Source organism: Myotis yumanensis, unplaced genomic scaffold, assembly GCF_028538775.1.
Source record: "Myotis yumanensis isolate MYYU_CA2020_CCGP unplaced genomic scaffold, mMyoYum1.0.hap1 SCAF_22, whole genome shotgun sequence".
Lineage (NCBI taxonomy): Eukaryota > Metazoa > Chordata > Mammalia > Chiroptera > Vespertilionidae > Myotis > Myotis yumanensis.
In genome coordinates, this window is record NW_027223773.1 from 3283772 (window position 1) to 3303826 (window position 20055).

Below are 20055 nucleotides of genomic sequence, written 5' to 3' on the forward strand. Positions count from 1 at the left end.
AGTGCGGGGCGTGCACGAGGCAGCCGATCCATGATTCTCTCTCATCATGGATGTATCTATCTCTCTCCCTCTCCCTTCCTCTCTGAAGTCAATAAAAACATTAAAAAATATTGCTTGGCCACTGAAAAGGGCAAGAAATGCTCTAAGGTGTGTTTGGGGAAGGAAGAAGCAAAGCACTGAGATATGAATGGATTAATAGTAAAAAAAAAAAAATAGGACAGCAAAGCAAGGGAAGGTTGGGTGTTAATTCTGAGACAACAAGCAGATCCTCAGATCCTGCCCCCCCCACCCCCCCAAGGACAGAGAGGGCCCTTGGTGGAGGTGTGGTTGCCCCGAGCAGCAAAATCTGGCCCCCAGTGAATAGACGCTTCAGGGGTTTAGTGGCCAGCAGGTGTCAAGTTCAAAAGGGACTTCTTTTGATGGGAACTGGAGAGCAGCTGGGATTACCTCCAGGACAGTTGCCCCGGGAGCAAACAAAAGCCTCGCCAGCCTGCGGCCCGGCCATAGAGTGAACGGACACATTTCCCAAACATGCGACTGGAAGCCAGGTTGAAGTACAGACTAAGTTTTTAATCCATATACTTAAATACCAGTCTGGGCGACAGCAAAATGAGAAGCCTACGTACTCAAAAAAAATACCCTTTTTTTTTTTTTAATACAACCAAGACATTTTTTAATACACGCATGAAACCAATGAAAAGCTAGTCATCGTCTCCTTGGAAGCTAGACCTTGAAAAACTTTTCACGGTTTCCCGTTTTCTCTGCTCAGGACTTTCCTTTATCATAATTCTTTCTTCCGGCCAGTCTACGGCTAAAATTAAAATTTACAATCAGATTTGCTGAGCCTGTCAGTGTAAGATTATTTCAGCTGTACCCCGCCCACACCATATACACATCACAGATTCATCATTGTGGTTCAAAATAACTGAATATTCTAAAGTTTCTTTATTCCAAAAAAATAAATTATATAGCTTTTTTTTTTTAGGCTTTAGGTTATTTTCAATACAAAATGGTAGCATCACCCGTCCTGTCCACACCATTAGGACTACTCTGAAGAGGAAATAAGACAGCAGGGAGCCACCCGAAGGGGGCGCCCGCGTCCTCTGTACACCCTTGTGGACACGCAGACACACACCCACCCACCTCATAATAGTTCCAAGATTTGGGGGTAAGTTGTGAGGGGCGTTCTAGAAAGTTTGATGACCCCACATGAAAATGAGCGCACAAAAGGAAAAAAAAAAAAATCAGGCCAAACATGCAAATCATTAAGAGCTTCCATTGAAATCACACAAGTATATATACATGATCGGCAAGGTGAAGACTGACCAACCTATACGTTTCTGCGTTTAATCAAAGAAGTTCTGCATTAAAAAAACAAGCAAACAAACACAAAAGCTTCCAGATCAGTGATAGTTCCACTTCTGAGAATGATTCGGTCCAATCGGAGAATTTCATTATTTCTAGCAATACACCGTACAATCCAGCGGAGGGGTCCACTCCGTACAGACGAGCACACGCCTGCATATTCTAGGCTTTTCCCTGCAGGCCCCGTGGAAGGTGAGAACTGTCTAAGTTGCCAAAGGATCCTTCTTGCAATGTCTCAAATATATATTTTTATCTATAAGAAACATGTCCGATTAGCACCTTAGGCTCAAGTAAAAAAAAAAAGTTTTTTGGCACAGAATTCTAGAGTCTCCCTAGACACCCTCCTGGGAATTCTCGTGTCCTTGCCAGAAAATTACGCCTCGGAAGCACACTGTGGAAATTCTGGCGTCATTTACATCTCTGAACGAGTCCTTTACCTGGAAATGGTTCAATAAATAGTTTGAGTTCATTAAATAACACCCCCTGGTGATTAGATGTTGTCTCCGGTCAGCATGGCAGCCTGGGATGTACGAACGGTATGAAATGCGATCGGTGAGCCACGGGAATGCCGAGGAAGCGTGATTCCAAGCGAGCTGAGCAGTGCACAGAGCGGACCAAGGTGCAGCTCTGAGGCAGGCCACACCCGCCTCTCCTCACAGCTTAAATGAGATGCCAACACTTTTGTTTTTGGGAAACTAAATACATTTTAATAGAAAACAAAATACAAAATAACTCTTTTCAGAAAAAAAAAAAAAAACCCAGAAAGATTGAATCCTTTTCCCACAAATCAGACCCGGCGTTGTCCTCGGGGTTTTCGGATGCGTGCATGGTACTTACAGTGTGTTTCACAAGGCGTGCATCGAGCTGCTGTTGCGATGCAGGACGCGGGAGCAGTGACCTCAAGGAGCCAAAGGCCGGAAAAGCCACCCCTCTGACCGTACGCTGGCGGGGGGAAGCCAACGCTTTCTAATTCTGCCTCCGGACTGATCACCTCACATTATTTTCATTTCTTTCCAACATTTCGGGGGCCAGGGGGGTGGAGGCTTGTTCACAGAAGTGAGCCAGGAGGTCTCGCTTTCCCACCATCACTGCCCGAGCCCCAGGCTTCCTCCACTGGATGCACCCACTTCTAGGAACACTTCGGGGGCAGGGGGAAGGGGGTGATTCACCCGTCGCCCAGAAACCCTCCCTTTCCCACAAGACACTGCGCTCCTGGAGCCCCCGGATTCCCTGAACCTCAAAATGCCAAGCATCAGAGCCAGTGCCAGGAGCCGGACCTGAAGGTGGAGAGCAGAGAGAGGCCTCTGCCAGTGCTAGGTGCCCCTTCTCCATCATCATCATCATCATCATCATCATCATAATTACTGTAATTATAATAACAATAAAAATCCTGGATGCTCCTCGCCCCCATCCCTGCATTCCTGCCAGCCAGCGGCTGTGACCTGCGACCCTCCTGGGACCAAAGTGGGCCCCCCGGCTGGTCAGCAGCAGGATCTTGGTTCCACAAAGCGGGGGAGAGAGGGGGAAATGAGACAGACAGGAGGTGCTCTTGCGAGGACACAGGGGCCTCTTTGGAAGAACGTGCCCCCCACCTCCAGAGCACCCCAATTCTTGATCTCGCATCCGCTCATCACCACCACCGCCTGTCCGTCCCCCCTCCCTGCCCCCGCGTCCTGGACACTGGGGGGCGGGGGGGGGGGGCCGAGGAAGGGGTGACCGCACCCAGGATGCCCACGCGGGACACAGGGAGAGGCGGGGAGTCTTTCACAGTCAGTCAGTGATTCCATCGTCAGATGCAGCCCGGAGCCCTCGCTCCACGGCTGCCCGGTCCGTCACCACGAGGGTGTAAAAAAAAAGATCAATGTTCCTGATTTTCCTGCGTGATTCCCGTCACCAGGAGGAGGTTGCAGGCCATGAACTGCACGCTCAGGACGTTGCTCATCTGCCCCGTGTACACGCCCACCAGCTCGCCCGAGGAGCCATCGGCGGCCGCGCTGCAGAAGCTGTTGCGGATGTCCCAGATGCGCACCGAGTTGTCCATGGACGCCGAGGCCACCAGGCTGCTGTCCGGGCTGAAGGCGAGGCTGGTGATGTTGTCCGTGTGGCCGCGCAGCTCCTTGTAGAGGCTCCCGGAGGCCAGGTCCCACAGCTTCAGCCGCTGGTCCTCGCCCGCCGACGCCAGGTACTTCCCGTTGGGGGAGAAGGCGAGGGACAGCACGGGCCCGCGGTGGCCCGTGAACAGCCTCACCGAGTTCCCCTGCTGGGCGCTCCACAGCCGCACGGTCTTGTCGGTGGAGCCCGTGGCCAGGTAGTTGGAGTTGGGGTGGAACCGGACGCAGTCCACGTCCGCCAGGTGGCCGGCGTAGATCCTCACCGGGTACGTCCGATCGAAGGACCACAGCCGCGCGGTGCGGTCGTGGGACCCGCTGGCGAAGTACAGGCTGTAGGGGCTGATGTCCAGGTCCCACACGGGGTAGGCGTGGCCCTGGTACAGCACCGTGTTGGTGAAGGTCCCCAGGTCCCAGTAGCGGATGGACATGTCCTCGGAGCAGGACAGCAGCCCCGAGCTGTCGGCGAGGAAGCGCGTGCTGTACACGGGTCCGCAGTGGCCCCGCAGCGTCTTCATCTCGGCCTCCTCCTCCTCCTCCTGGGCACGCCGGGCGGGGCCGCAAAGGGGACACAAGAAGAGATGTTTAGTGGTCCGTGTGGGAAACAAAATCTGGGGGCAGCGGAAGCGGGGGGGCGGGGGGCGCTGCTTAGGAAATAGCCCCTACCCGGGACATGACAGGGGTCTCGCTCTCATGGGCGACCCCAGGAGATCCGCCCGTAACCGCGTGGCCGAGTAAAAAGTCCCCGACAGCTCACACAACTCTTTCCTTCCATGTGTTTTGCAGCCAAGGATTTAGCCCCTCAAAAGCTACAGCAGCCCTAACTGGTGTGGCTCAGTGGATAGAGCGTCGGCCTGCGGACTGAAGGGTCCCAGGTTCGATTACGGTCAAGGGCATGTCCTTTGGTTGCGGGCACATCCCCGGTTGGGAGTGTGCAGGAGGCAGCTGAATTGATGTTTCTCTCTCATCGATGTTTCTAACTCTCTATCCCTCTTCCTTCCTCTCTGTAAAAAAATCAATAAAATGTATTAAAAAAAAAAAAAAGCTACAGCAACATGAGGCTGTTTATGGCGTGATGTCTGTGGGTCTCACTCTTGGGTCGAGGCTAAGGGATTTCAAAAGCCGACTGAAAGGGTAGCCCATGGTGACTTTCCTTGTGGATTCTGAAAGCCGCTGTCCCAAAAGATTTACTTCTGAGTGTATGTTCAGTCCTCAGTGCTTTCACTCCAGGGGCATGTCAGGTCTGGCTGCTTTAGAAGCCATGCGGCTCCGTGTCCAGCCCACTGAGACCAATCCCGACACGTCCTTGCGCCCACACCTGCGCAGACCTGGTCTCAGTTTAATGATTTAAAACATCTATAATAATAAAAGCGTAATATGCTAATTGGACCGGATGGCCAAACAGCAGAACGACCTTCCAGACAAAGCCAGGGCTGCGAGGGCCTAGCCCAGGGACGGCGAACCTTTGGAGCTCGGCGTGTCAGCATTTTGAAAAACCCTAACTTAACTCTGGTGCCGTGTCACATATAGAAATTTTTTGATCTTTGCAATCATAGTAAAATAAAGACTTCTGTTTTTGATATTTATTTTATATATTTAAATGCCATTTAACAAAGAAAAATCAACTGAAAAATGAGTTCGCGTGTCACCTCTGACACGCTTGTCATAGGTTCGCCATCACTGGCCTAACCCCTTGCACGAATTTCGTGCATCAGGCCTCTAGTATATATATATATATATTTATTTTATTGATTTCAGAGAAGAAGGGAGAGGGAGAGAGAGACAGAAACATCCATGATGAGAATCATGGACCGGCCACCTCCTGCACGCCCCACACTGGGGATGGAGCCCGCACCCCGGGCATGTGCCCTGACCGGGAATCGAACCGTAACCTCCTGGTTCACAGCTTGACGCTCAACCACTGAGCCACGCCGGCCGGGCTCAGTGCATGATGAATACGGAACCACTGTAGCCGTGTCGCCAAAACTAACCCCGGGCCCATCAAAACAGTAAGCCAGAAGGGCGAGATCACCAGTAAACGGCACGCACACCCTGTGACCAGGCACGCACTGCTGGTGTCCACGAGGGAAGAGAGATGCGGCTTTAGAACCGTGACTTTCCGGGGGTCGCAGATATTTCCCCGGAGAAGCAACGCAAGGCCTGGAGACTCTACGGCCAAGTGGCCCCTGTGATTCTCGGACAGACTTCCTGTGTGGGGGACAGCCTGGAAGAGAGCCGCCCCTGGTCCCCGGGGGTAAGCCTCCCCCTACCCCCAGCATCTCCCCCACCAGGACGCTGTCTGTGTCCAAAACCTTCACTCGCTCACAGGCAGGCTCCTTAAAGCTACAGCCGCCTCGACCCCGGGATTCATCGATCACGGTGGGTTTTCAGGAAACACTACCAGAATGAAGGGCAGCGAGATGAAGATTCTCTCACCCATTGCCTTGTGGGTGTATAAATAAATATATGTGTGAGCTTTAGGTTCTCGCCTAGGAAAAGGGCATCCTTTTCACTGCTCCTTGAAAAAAAACCATTAAACTGAAATGAAGCAAAGGCTCCAATGTGTACAGCGTCGAGGGAAAGTGAAGGGGAAATACACACGCATGTCCACCCACGTTCAAAACGGCTGTGGCAGGCACCGAGGACTCAAAACACATTAGCCTTTGGGAGCTTACGGTTCCACTGTGGCCACGAATATCAGTGCTTTCTCTTCCAAAGAGGTTACAACAACACTTCAAAATTTCAAGATGACTCACTGCTCTACTCCAGGAAGTTTATATAAGAACTTAACTACGGGAGCGCCCGGCCGGTGTGGCTCGGTGGTTGAGCGTCGACCTATGAACCAGGAGGTCACGGTTCAATTCCCAACCAGGGCACATGCCCCGGTTGCGGGCTCGATCCCCAGTGTGGGGGCGTACAGGAGGCAGCCAATCCATGATTCCCTCTCATCATGGATGTTTCTCTCTCTCTCCCTCTCCCTTCCTCTCTGCAATCAATAAAAATCTATATTAAAAAAAACAAACAATAGTAATTTTTATCTCTTCCGAGGTTAGGCATGGGCAGGACTCCAAGGCTGCAGGTTACACGGCATGAGTTTGCTATCGGATGAGGGTTATAAGTCAAAAAGCCCCTGCTCTGTAAGATCAGTCACGTCTGGAAAGAATATTCTAGGCCAGTGGTCGGCAAACTCATTCGTCCACAGAGCCAAATATCAACAGTACGACGATTGAAATTTCTTCAGAGAGCCTAATTTTTTAAATTTAAACCATATAGGTAGATACATTGTTATTAACTTCATTAGGGTCCTCCTAAGGCTTAGGAAGAGCCACACTCAAGGGGCCAAAGAGCCGCATGTGGCTCGAGAGCCGCAGTTTGCCGACCACTGTTCTAAGCAGATGAGCGAGGCGGATGCGGGGAAGGAAGCAGGACACCCCTACCTCCTCTTCCAGGGCGTCGCAGGCCAGGCGGATGCGGGACACGTCCACCTGGTGGGGCTCGGCTTTCAGCTTCTTGGACCGGAGGCTCCAGAGTTTGATGCAGGAGTTGTCGAAGCCGGCGGCCAGCAGCTTGCCGTCGGGGGAGATCTCGGCGGCGTTCAGCAGCTGCTCCGTGTGGTAGAAGGCGTAGAAGCAGATGGTGGTGAGGGAGGGCGGGCCCTCCTTGACCCGCCGGATGCTCTCCTGCAGGACGTCCAGGGCGGCCTCGTTCTGCAGGATGGGGCCCCCGGGCACGTCGGCGGGCTCCAGGCCGCCGCCGCCCTCCCCCCCGCGAGGAGGAGCCGCCGCCCCCCGCCGCCGCCGGCGTAGAGCTGGTAGTCGGTCCTCTTGGCGGGCTGCACGTCCAGGTGGATGTGCAGGGTGAGGACCCGGCACAGGGCGGCGTTGTTGTCGCTCTGGAGGTAGCGGATCAGGTAGTGGTAGCTGTCCTCCTGCAGGCGGACCACGTACTTGTTGTCCAGGAAGGCGCGGAGCTTGAGGTTGGACAGGATGTCCTGCAGGGTCTGCGTGGCCTGCAGCTGCTCGACCACGTCCCTCTGGCCGGCGTTGTGCAAGAACATGCCGTGGAAGCGGCTGTAGAAGCTCTCGGCGGTGCTCTTGGGGCTGTTCTGGACCAGGTGGAGGTGGAGGTAGACGAAGAGGGGGTACAGGAGAGGCATCACTTCCTGGCTGTGCTGGGAATCGGAATCTACGACGAGAAGAGGGGAGCGCTGGACAGTCAGCATCATCGCAGAGCGAGGGGGGCCCTCCCGGGGAGTCCCCCTCCCCCCCACCTCCCCGCCACACCACACGGTGTCAGGACCCTGTTTTCTGAGGCTGGTGACTGAAATATGAGCCCGACAAAGCCCAGCCGGCGTGGCTCAGCGGTTGAGCGTCGACCTGTGAACCAGGAGGTCACGGTTTGATTCCCGGTCAAGGGCACATGCCCGGGGTTGCGGGCTCCATCTCCAGTGTGGGGTGTGCAGGAGGCAGCCGATCCATGGCTCTCTCTCCTCATGGATGTTTCTATCTCTCCCTCTCCCTTCCTCTCTGAAATCAATAAAAAATATGTGTGTGTGTGTGTGTGTGTGTGTGTGTATATATATACACATACACATATATGTAAACAATACCACAAAAATACACCCAGAGCCCTCACCCTTGCAAATTTCAACCTTGTCCTTCAACTCTCTCAGAAATTCCAAAGACCGTAAGTTTGAGGCAAGTGGTAAACTACCATTTAAAAAAAAAAAAAAAATATTTTAATTTAAATATATTTTATTGATTTTTTACAGAGAGGAAGGGAGAGGGATAGAGAGTTAGAAACATCGATGAGAGAGAAACACCGATCAGCTGCCTCCTGCACAACCCCTACTGGGGATGTGCCCACAACCAAGGTACATGCCCTTGACCGGAATCGAACCTGGGACCCTTGAGTCCGCAGGCCGACGCTCTATCCACTGAGCCAAACGGGTCAGGGCGGTAAACTACCTTTGATTCTCTAGCCCAACACCGTGCCTGGAACGTAACAGGCTCCGAGGAAAATCCCCATGACTCGTTCTTCCTCGGACAAGGCTCCGGCTGCCGGGTACTCACCCGTGAGGAAATTCCGCAGCCGCCCGAACTGCACTTCATACTGCTGGGGCTCGGCCTGGCACGGGGCGGCGGACACGATGTTGGCACAGCCGGACTCTGTTTGGACTAAGGCGGAGAAGACACACAGATGGGGACGGAAAAAGAATTATTCTTCTTCTTTTAAAAACATCTCTCTATTGATTTCAGAGAGGGGAGGGGAGAGGGAGAGAAATAGAAACATCAACGATGAGAGAGAATCACTGATGGGCTGCCTCCTGCACAACTCCGACTGGGGATCATCGAGCCCGCAGCCCGGGCACGTGCCCTGACCGGGAATCGAACCCGGGACCTCCTGGTTCATGGGCCAATACTCAACCGCTGAGCCATGTCGGCCGGACTTGAATTATTTTGTTGATTCCCCTGCTTTTTCTCTGGCTCTCCTACTACTTCCAGGACAGATTCCTGAACTGATCGTTCATCTCTCCACCCCGGCCCCCCATATCCCACTGGTCTTTCTGCTCTGCTTCCTGGGGGCGTCCTCAACTTTACATTTTTACTACGTATTTAAATGTATAATTTTCGTGTGTGTCCTGAGAACGTCCTTTCCTTTTAAAAGCAGCATTCTCTCCTTGTTTCAAGGCTATCAATGGTGATATTTTAAAAAAACATATTTTTATTGACTTCAGAGAGGAGGGGGAGAGGAGAGATAGAAACATCAATGATGAGAGAGAATTATGGATCGGCTGCCTTCTACTGGGAATTGAACTGTGACCTCCTGGTTCGTAGGTCGACGCTCAACCCCTGAGCCACACCGGCCGGGCAATGGTGGCATTTAAAAAAAATATCTATGTTCATTGGCTTCAGAGGGGAAGGGACCTTGTCACGCGTCCCCCTCTCCAGCTCGCCCGCCCGGAGCGGCCCGCGCCCACCTGTGAGGTTGGCTGCCATCTCCTCGGGGGTCTGGGACAGGCGCAGGCCTTGCTTCAGGGGACCGTCGGTGTCCACGTACTGCCGGCGTTTGAGGTAGCAGGACACGGCCATCTGAATCTGCTCCGTGCGCACCCGTTTCATGACCTGGGGGAGGGGTGGGGAACCAGAACACGGGACTGTCAGGGATCTGGGGGCGCATCCCACCCAGCCGGGGTGCCTCCCTCACGGAAAATCAACGGTAGGAAGGACCAGCCCCGCGAGCAGCTAAGAAGCAACACGAATCCCTCGAGGACCGGCCGGTGCTCGCGTCCGTCTCTGTAGTCCCCGGTGGTGATGGTATCACGGCCACCGTCAGTGGTGGAACCCCTCAGATCACCCCGACTCCACTGAACGCCCAGATTTCCACTGCCCGCCCTGAGCTTTTCCTTAGAGACGCATTCAACTCGCACACAAGAGCAGCGGGATCCTGGGCCCTTCAGGTCTCCTGCCGGCTCCCCAGGCCGAGAAGCAGGCGGGAGGCGGCACCCAGGCCAAGGCCTGGGAAATTCAGGATCGGGCTGAAGAGGTGCTGGGAAAGGGAGGGGCTACTCATGGGCAGGGGATGCTATGCTCTCTCTTTTAAAATAAATACATTTTTTATTGATTTCAGAGAGGAAGGGAGAGAGAGATGGAAACATCAATGATGAGAGAGAGTCATTGATCGGCTGCCTCCTGTACTTCCTCTACTGGGGATCAAGTCTCAAAAAGCTTTGTTTACATGGAGGGTCTGATCTGGCTGCGAGTCAGTGATGCAACAGAACATATTCCTCCTCTCCCCACTAGTGACCCATCTTTTCACGATGTATTTGCCCCCCCCCCCCCGCCCTGCCCCCACCCCTGGGTTATTAGAAGTCTTCCACTGTATTGACAACTTAGGTGATTCTTCTTTTAATGCTCGCCCGAGGATATGTTTTCATTGATTTTTAGAGAGAGAGGAAGGGAGAGAGAGAGAGAGAGAGAAACACCAATGCTCAAGGGAAGCATCGATTGGTGGGGCCAGGGATGGAACCTGCGACCCAGGTATGTGCCCTTGACCGGGGAACGGAACGAGTAACCCTTCAGCAGGAGGGCCGCACCGGCCAGGGCTAAGGTTATTTTTTAATAAAGATTCTTTAATGGTGAACAGAAGGATTCTGCTACTTTGAGAGTGGGGATCCCTGCCCCGCATTCACCTGTCCGTCAATGAAGACAGATCACTGTTGAGCTGTGGTCACTAGTAAGCATTACCGTATCAGTTTGACGGTTCCAGTAACCTGGGTGGCTACACTTAGGCATCTCGTGTGCGTGTGTGTGTGTGTGTGTGTGTGCATAAATATTTTCAGCCCCGAGACCCTGATTCAATGTTATATTTAGAAAAAAAAAATTAAATAAATAAAGGCATAGAGAGATGGCGACAGTACGGTCCCTCCCCAGTATGGCCCAAAGTCAGGGCTGTTCTGTCAACCCACCACCTTTGCTCCCCCCCGCCGCCCCCCGGCTAAAGCTGCTTTTAATCTAACTTCAAGAACTCTTCGTCTCCAAACTCCCCCAAAGCAGCCCGATTCCTCGTATTTTAGCCTTGGCTAAAACTTTTCCAGATTTTTGACGGCCAATCTCTTGTTGCCATGGGAGCGTATCTTGTCTCATGTGTCTCCCTTTTTGTTCCCAGCAGGAGGGGAGGAAGGGATCCTATCTCTACAGAAAAGCCCACGAGCGAGCGCGTGAAAGATAGGAAAACCGAGACAAGAGAACAGGCCCTACAGTGACACCGTGTCCTCGAGGAGCAACGATGTGTGTGCAGGTCTGAGGAGGAGGAGGAGGAGGGAGAAAGATAGGAAAGTCGCAGGGGAGTCACCAGCAAGGGGTGAAAATGAACAACAGGAAAAACTGGCCACACTTGGGGTCGCTGGGAACTGGTTTGTAAACACGCGTTTTAACAAATCTGCCCGTTAGTTGCCCCAAACGGCAGCTTCTATCGATCCAATTCATCATTTACAACATGGCACCTGCCCCGAGGGTGGGAACAGGGATGTCAAGGGCGGAAATGCGGGTTTTAACTCTCTTTTATACACACACTCAACTAAAGCACAGAGACAGGCCCGGCCGGCGTGGCTCTGGGTGAGCGTCGACCTAGGAACCAGGAGGTCACGGTGCGATTCCCGGTCAGGGCACATGCCCGGGTTGCGGGCTCCATCCCCAGTTGGGGGCGTGCAGGAGGCAGCCAGTCCATGATTCTCTCTCATCATGGATGTTTCCATCTCTCTCTCCCTCTCCACTCCTCTCTCTCTCTAAAAATCAGTAAAAACATATGTTAAAAAAGTTCTCAAAAATAAAAATCTGCAGAGGAGTCAGTTCCCCTCCCCCAACTGATTTCCATAGTAATAATATCCATAAATGGACACATTTAAAAAAAAAACACACATAAAAACAACTCCTTAAAATAGACCTGTCTTTGGAGAGACTCAGACATGAAACGCATATTGTAATTTCAAGTTTTACCTGCTTAGCCTTTTAAATGATAAAAATCCTTAAAATTTAAATTGAGTTTGGACATAATTATATCTTTGTTAAAATTTGAGAATTTCGCCGAAACCGGTTTGGCTCAGTGGATAGAGCGTCGGCCTGCGGACTGAAAGGTCCCAGGTTCGATTCCGGTCAAGGGCATGTACCTGGGTTGCGGGCACATCCCCAGTGGGAGATGTGCAGGAGGCAGCTGATGGATGTTTCTCTCTCATCGATGTTTCTAACTCTCTATCTCTCTCCCTTCCTCTCTGTAAAAAATCAATAAAATATATTTAAAAAAAAATTTGAGAATTTCCCATAATTTTCAACTTACATAAAATACCTTAACTTTTCCAGATAAAAACAGGCGATCACAGACCTTTTCTCTGAATGTCACCTTATTAGTATTTCTGGAATTTAAAACGAGGATTCTGCGTATCTCTTTCTCATGTATCAATAGTGCCCGCAGTTTAACAAATCCTCCAACAAAGTTGCTATATCAAACCAGGACATGATAATTTTCCTGCTTCATAGTAACAAGTGTTCAGGAGGAACCAAAGCCACACTCACAACATTTAACCACAGACAGCAGTGGGGGGGCTGCAAAGACTCATGGGAACCAGGCACACTTAGACGATGGTACCACGGGACCGCATCCTAACTCCACCCGCTCATGTTCAAATGCATACGATGTGGTCAGTGGAGGGTGCTGGGAGAGAGATTTCTCCCGAGGATATTTTTCCATTGATTTTTAGAGAGAGTAGAAGGAAGGGGGCAAGGCTGGAGGGAGAGGGAGAGGGAGGGAGAGAGAGAGAGAGAGAGAGAGAGAGAGAGAGAGAGAGAGAGAGAGATGTGAGAGAGACACATTGATTGGTTGTCTCCCGACCAGGGCTGGGATGGAGCCTACAACCGAGGCACAGGCCCTTGACCGGAATCGAACCCGGGACCCTTAGGTCCATGGGCCGATGCGCTATCCACTGAGCCAAACCGGCCAGGGGCTATTTTTAATGATTTTTTGAGAAAGAGGAAGGGAGAGGGGGAGAGAGAGAGAAACACTGATGTGGGAGAGGAACATCGGCTACCCCCTGCATGCTCCCCACCGGGGATCGAGCCCGCAACCCAGGCACAGGCCCTGACCAGAATCGAACCGGCAACCTTTCGGTGCACGGGATGATGCCCAACCAACGGAGCCACATCGGCCAGGGCAAAGTGTATTCAACGAGCTTTGCGGACATGTAACTCACAGCAGAAAAAGAAATGAGCCATACACTCCCTGCCTCGGTCAGACCTCATGGAGCTTTAAAATGACGAGGGCCGCCCTAACTGGGTTGGGTCAGTGGTTAGAGCGTCGGCCTGCAGACTGAAGGGTCCCGGGTTCGATTCCGGTCAAGGGCATGTACCTTGGTTGCGGGCACATCCCCAGTGGGGGGTGTGCAGGAGGCAGCTGATTGATGTTTCTCTCTCATCGATGTTTCTAACTCTCTATCCCACTCCCTTCCTCTCTGTAAAAAATAAATAAAATATATTTAAAAAAAAATAAAATGACGAGGGCCTTTTATATCCAGTCTCCACGCAGACACAGACGGACACGGACCCACGTGTCCCAAGGTGCAAATGGCACATAAATGAGTAAGGCTCCAAGTTGGGGGGCTCAGGATGCAATGTAGAACCTCAAAGGTGTTTTTTTTTTTGGGGGGGGGGGGTGGAGTGGGGATTGGAGAAGCAGAAGTCATACAACCAGGCAGGCAGATGCCACTAGAAACGGATTGTCTCCCATGTCAGCCAGGACCTCTGGCATCTCCCCCCAGGGAAGGCTCCTTGCCAACCGCCTTCCTGCCCTCCAGCTCCGCACCCCGGCCATTCCCAACCTGCTCTGCCTCCTCCCCAGCCAGCCCACCCTGCTTCCTACCTTGGGGCGGGGGGGCGGGCTGTTTACGAGGACTTGAGATTCCTCAACTCCTGCCAAACCTAAGTCACGTTTCCACACTCCTACCTGCCTCCGTCCCTGAAGTGCCCTCCTTCAGTCACTCCCCTTGCAAGCATGTCTCCTGACCCCCCTACGTCACTGCACTGCCACCCAAGACGTACAGCCTCCCGCCAGATCGCATTCCTGCACTCACGTCTAAAAGATATTTCCTTTTTTAAAAAAAAAAAAATTTGTATTGATTTCAGAGAGGAAGGGAGAGGGAGAGACAGAAACTTCAATGATGAGAGAGGACCACCAACCGGCCACCTCTCACCCCCTTCCCCCACTGGGGATCGAGCCCAGGCATGTGCCCCTGACAGGAATCGAACCCGGGACCCCTCAGTCCGCAGACTGACACTCTATCCTGAGCCAAAAGGCATTTCTATCTGGATGTTGCACATGAAGCGGAAAAGGCCAGCACCTTACGATCCTTTTCTCTCTCTCCCCGTCTCAATTCTAAGAGGCCACCAACTCCTTCTACCGTTCACAGGATTCTCTGTTGGGGCCACTGCTGCTCTCTAGCCACTGCTGCTGTGTGACAGCACAAGTCACATCCGCCCACCCCTGGCTCTACCTCAAACCACCCTTTACTTATTTTTTTACTATAATATGTTTTTTATTGATTTCAGAGAGGGAGGGAGAGAAACATCCATGATGAGAGAGAACCATGGATCGGCTGCCTCCTGCACGCCCCACACTGGGGATGGAGCCCGCAACCCGGGCATGTGCCCTGGCCGGGAATCGAATCCTGACCTCCCTCAACCACTGAGCCAGGCCGCCCTTTAGAATGCAGCCCGAGGAACAGACAGCCCCGGGGATGCTAGTCCCACCCACAATGCACTTGGCACTCCTGCCCTCCCCCTCACCCAGTTTCCCTGGGCCGGGCCGTCCTTCTGTTCGAAACTCACGTCAAAAATAAAGTGAATATCATCCGGCCTTTGTTGGGAACCGACAATTCGCTCTAAGCTCACAACGTCTCTAGATTTTTAAGAGCCAAACAGCGTCAAATATTCGATCCCTACTGTTTCGGGCACAGAAAGATGATTCCTATGCGGAACCTCGTTAACGTAAGAGCAAAGGCGACCTATGAAATGGACCTCCACGTCCACCACGCTTCCGTTTCACGGAGGAGACTCGGGTTTGCTCTTCTTGCAAACAGCGCTGTAGGCAGACAGGGCAGGAGGCGTCACTCTCAGAGCGTAAGGGAGAATATGCCTCCCGATGTTCAGCATTCTCCCAGAATTCAAAGGCAGCAAGTGAGGAAGGTCTCTTAATGACATTAGAGAGAGAGAAGAGAGACAACCTTCAACTTTCCATAGAGTAGGACTGTCCAATTCGACTTCCTGCACTGACAAAACTGCTCTAGGTCTACCAGCGGTTCTCAACCTGTGGGTCGCGACCCCTTTGGCGGTCGAACGACCCTTTCACAGGGGTCGCCTAAGACCATCCTGCATATCAGATATTTACATGACGATTCATCACAGTAGCCACATGACAGTGATGAAGTAGCCACGAAAATAATTTCATGGTTGGGGGTCACCGCATGAGGAACTGTATTGAAAGGGCCAGGAGGTTGAGAACCACTGGTCCCCACTGTTTAAATCTGTAGCCACCAGCCACGAAGCACCATTGCAACCAGGGAACTGAATGCTGAATTTCAGTTACAGTAAATCTAAGTAACCACAGGGGGTGATGGGTACCGGACGGGCCCACACAGTTCCGGAGCCGAAGCGTTACTGTGTGAAACAACGTATCATATCAGCACCTCAACTTACCACACGTGAACTCACCCGGTGGGTGGCGGTGGCGCAAAACGTTTCTGACGACTAAATTACCAAATCACTAAACACTCATACTTTGTAAGAAAAAAAAAGAAAGCGCTACCTTTTGTTACTGACAAACACTGTCCGATTACTAAGCTAGAGATACATTTCAATACATCTCCCCAGAAGGAAACTGAATAGCCTGCTAAATTACAGCCTTCTGAAGTTCTCTGCGGTGTTTCCCAAATCTTGCCAGTACCCCTTCTTTAAAACCTCCTTCAAGTTAAAAAAAAATGATGCCCTGACCGGTTTGGCTCAGTGCATAGAGCGTCGGCCCGCGGACTGAAGGGTCCCGGGTTCGATTCCAGTCAAGGGCATGTACCTTGGTTGCGGGCACATCCCCGGTGGGGAGTGTGCAGGAGGCAGCTGATGGATGTTTCTCTCTCACTGATGTTTCTAACGCTCTATCCCTCTCCCTTCCTTTCTATAAAAAATCAATAAAATATAATTTAAAAAAAAAATGAGATGGGAAAGGGGTTTTTGCTTCAGCAGAGCCACCGAGCAGCAGTTCATGTCAGTAAAGTGTCAGAAAGGTAAGCCCACACCTAAGACAACCTTCCCCTTCACACGAGAAAATTAAAAAGAAAATGTGCTTCACTTAAAGACAAAAGAATTTAGGACTGTAGCTACAGCCCAGATGTCTGCTAATAATCTTTACCTTACATATATGTACTGCGAGGTCTAGTACACGAGGCAGCACGTATATTAATTCATGAAACGATTTAACTCCCACTAATCACTTACACCGTCAGCGTCACTGTCCCCGGGGTCGCCTCAGCCACTCTGAGCCATCAAATTCCATTTTCCAGAGCACATCACCTCTACATCTACCCAACCAGCCGTGACAGAGCATTTCTGGGACCCACCGATGGTGCCCTCCGTGGAATCTCTACCCAGGCCATCAACACCCACCCAGGTGGGCATAACGCTTCTCATTCATCACGCCCTGCACCCACTGATGGTGTAAATACCCCAAACTGGCTTCCACTGAGGTTGTTTTAGCCCAAACAGCGCCTGGTTGTTGGGAATAGGGTAACGGAGGGAGTGCCCTGAAATGGGAGAGATTTGAACCACGTGGTGACGCCCTCTTCGGAGGCCCATCTGCCTTATATTCAGGCGGGTACCGCATATCCGTGAAGTTAATTTTGCAGAGGGAAGACCTCAGGGTTCCTTCATGCCTCCTCTAAGGGCTCTTCCAGCTTCCACACGCGGATTAAAACGTCTGTCTCTGGCCCTGGCCGGTGTGGCTCAGCGGCTGAGCATCGACCTGCGAACCAGGAGGTCACGGTTGGGTTCCTGGTCAGGGCACATGCCCGGGTTGTGGGCTCCATTCCCAGTAGGAGGTGTGCAGGGGGCAGCCCGTCCATGATTCTCTCTCACCATGGATGTTTCTCTCTCTCCCTCTCCCTCTCCAAAGTCAATAAAAATATATTTAAAAAGAAACAAACAGAAGTCCGTCTGGGCTAAGCCGTCATTTTCCTTCAGGAGCCACAGGCACACAGTTCGCTGCCAGGAGAAGTGGATGGGCCGTCTCTACCTTCAATCCAACCCCACACACCCGCAGGCCCTGTTAATCCAAAGAGCTAATCTGACGGCCTCTGTGCTCGTCTAAAAACGTCCCACTGCTTCTGCCCGAGTGGAGGATGAAAAGACCTCGTCATTTCAAGGTTACTCCGACCCGCCTGTGTGTGTGTGGGGGTAACACCCACCTTCTCACTTCAGGGGCTTTCCTCAGGCTCCTCCATTCGCTGGAGCCACCCACACTGGCCCTCCAACCTGGTCAGGCTACGTCCTACCCAAGCGTCACAGCTCAGCTCAGCTGCGCCATCTTTTCCTTCCAAAAGCTTCTTTGAGCCCAGCTGGCGTGGCTCAGTGGTTGAGCGTCGACCTATGAACCAGGAAGTCACGGTTCGATTCCCGGTCAGGGCACATGCCCGGGTTGCGGGCTCCATCCCCAGTGTGAGGCGTGCAGGAGGCAGCCAATCGAGGATTCTCTGTCATCATTGCTGTTTTTCTCTCTCTCTCTCTCTCTCTCCCTTCCTCTCTGAAATCAATAAAAATATATTTTTAAAAAACCAACCACATACAACCGCCTGCGCCCAAATACACACACAGTCCCTGAGCAGTGAAGTGAGACCTTCACCCAGTTTCAGAGACAGGAGCACACGCAGACCTGAGGCAGGAGCCTCTGAGCCGTGCCAAAAGAAGTCCATCGGACTCGTCACTGATCACAGAGAAATACGCTTTGGTTTTTCTAATTTAACAGTGACTTTCAAGACGGGAAGGATGGGGGACCTCATAAGAGAAAACCAGAGTTAGTTTGCTTCACGTTTCACACAGCGAACTCGGGCCTACAGGCACCGGGAAGGCCTTTCGACAGAAAGGGAGCGATGACAGCTAACAGTTAATATTCACAGCGCGCTGCCCACCCGTGGGGCCCTGTCGCCTACCTCCACGGTTTTCAACCTGTGGGTCGCGACCCCTTTGGGCAGGGGGGGGGGGGTCGAACGACCCTTTCACAGGGGTCGCCTAAGACCATCGGAAAACACATAGATAATTACATATTGTTTTTGTGATTCATCACTATGTTTAATTATGTTCAATTTGTAACAATGAAAATACATACTGCCTAGCAGATATTTACATGACGATTCATAACAGTAGCAAAGTTACAGTTATGAAGTAGCCACGAAAATAATTTTATGGTTGGGGGTCACCACCACATGAGGAACTGTATTAAAGGGTCGCGGCATCAGGAAGGTTGAGAACCACTGGCCTACCCTATTCTTTCCTCGGTCCCCGTGCAAGCCTCACCTCAGTGGCTCCATTTTGCAGAAGAGGAAACGAAGGCACACAGAGCTTACACACGGTTCCATGGTTTCAACCTCAGGCCTGTGTCGTTAGTCCCCGAGCCCCCACCCACCACGAGAAGTTTCTCCGAGTGTAAAGGTGTAGCTCACACTCCCCTTCCTACTCTCATTTGCAAGATTTTTACGCAGAGCCCAGACCCAGGCTGGGGAACGTGGAGGCGGCGTCCTCACCTCCCCATCCCTCCATCCCCCCCCTCCCCCGCCCCCCAACTCAGGTATAGCACACACTTGTATCATCTCCTACGGTTCCTCCCAACACAGCTGCTCCTGAGCGGGAGCGACCATCCCCAGGTGCCACCCTGCAAGGTCAGAGGTGAGCTCAGGGCAGGCGAGCGCCGCATGGGGCTGGCACCCACCTTTCGGTGCTAGAAGCCCACGCGCCCGCCGCGAGATGCGCACGGTGCAGACACTTTGGCACGTGCCGGGCGAACGCAGCAAGCTCTCCCGGGCGCCACTTCCGCCAAGTCTAACCGGACAGGACACCCCTGTCCTGACCATCCACTCGCTCCGGACCCCACGCCTTACCTGGCGATCGCGAGTCCCGCCGAAGCGCCCCCCTCTCCCCGGGCTGTCAGGCGCAAAAGCCCCCGCAAAGGCCACCTGGCAGGTGGGTCTCCGCCGGCCACCACCCCCGGTCTCCCTCCCGATCTCCCCTGTCACCGGCGCAAGTCGGTTTCACATCCTCCGCCCACCATCACCATGTGCGAAGTTGACTCTTGAGTTCGCCCCGAAGACATTTCCTTTTTCCTTCCACGAGAAGGAGACCTGGACCCGGTGCCCTCCCCGCGCCTCCCAACGCCTGGCGGGTCGTCCCAGCCGATCGTCCGGCCCCGGCAGGACCCACCCCGCGCGGGAAACGCACCGCCCAGCCAGGTGTCGCCGCCGATTGCAGGCCACGCCGCCCGCGGCCGCCCGGGACTCGCAGGCCCTGGGCGGAGGCGCGGCCGCCGCGCCCGCGCAGCGCCGGCCCCGCCCGCCCCGCCCCCACCGCCGCCTCGGCCTCCCGCGCGCCCCCGGCCCCGCCGCCCGCGCGCCCCCCCCCGCCCCCGCCCGCCCGGCCCCGCCGCCCGCGCGCGCGCCCGGCCCGCGACCCCCCCTCCCCGGCCTCCCCGCCCGCGCGCCCCGCACGCACTGAGCATCCCAGGCGGCTCCGGCTCCCCCCGCCGCCGCCGCCTCCGGGATCGGGCCGCTGCCGCCTCCGTCGTCCCTGCTGCAGGGTCTCGCTCCGCCGGGCGGCTCAGCCCGGCCCCCGCGCCCCGCGCCCCGCCGCCCCCGCCGCGGCTCTGGGCGGCCGCCCCATGACTGACGGACGCGGAGCGCGCCGCGGGCTGGGCCGCTCGGGCCTCCGACGCGCAACCGTCTCCGCCAATGGGCGCGGCGCCTCGGCGCTCCGCTGGCGATGCCTGGCGTGCGCGCCCCGCC

General features: G+C 53.5%; 1 protein-coding gene across 1 annotated transcript; it reads right to left on the reverse strand.

Annotated features, from left to right (window-relative positions):
• Positions 1-557: 557 nt before the first annotated feature.
• Positions 558-19963, reverse strand: TAF5L (TATA-box binding protein associated factor 5 like). Its single transcript, XM_070401102.1, is given in 6 exon segments — positions 558-4012; positions 6911-7234; positions 7237-7658; positions 8546-8650; positions 9454-9598; positions 19766-19963. Coding segments are annotated over 5 exon segments (1782 nt in total). The 5' UTR covers positions 9596-9598; positions 19766-19963; the 3' UTR covers positions 558-3223.
• Between the last annotated feature and the right edge of the window lie 92 nt (positions 19964-20055).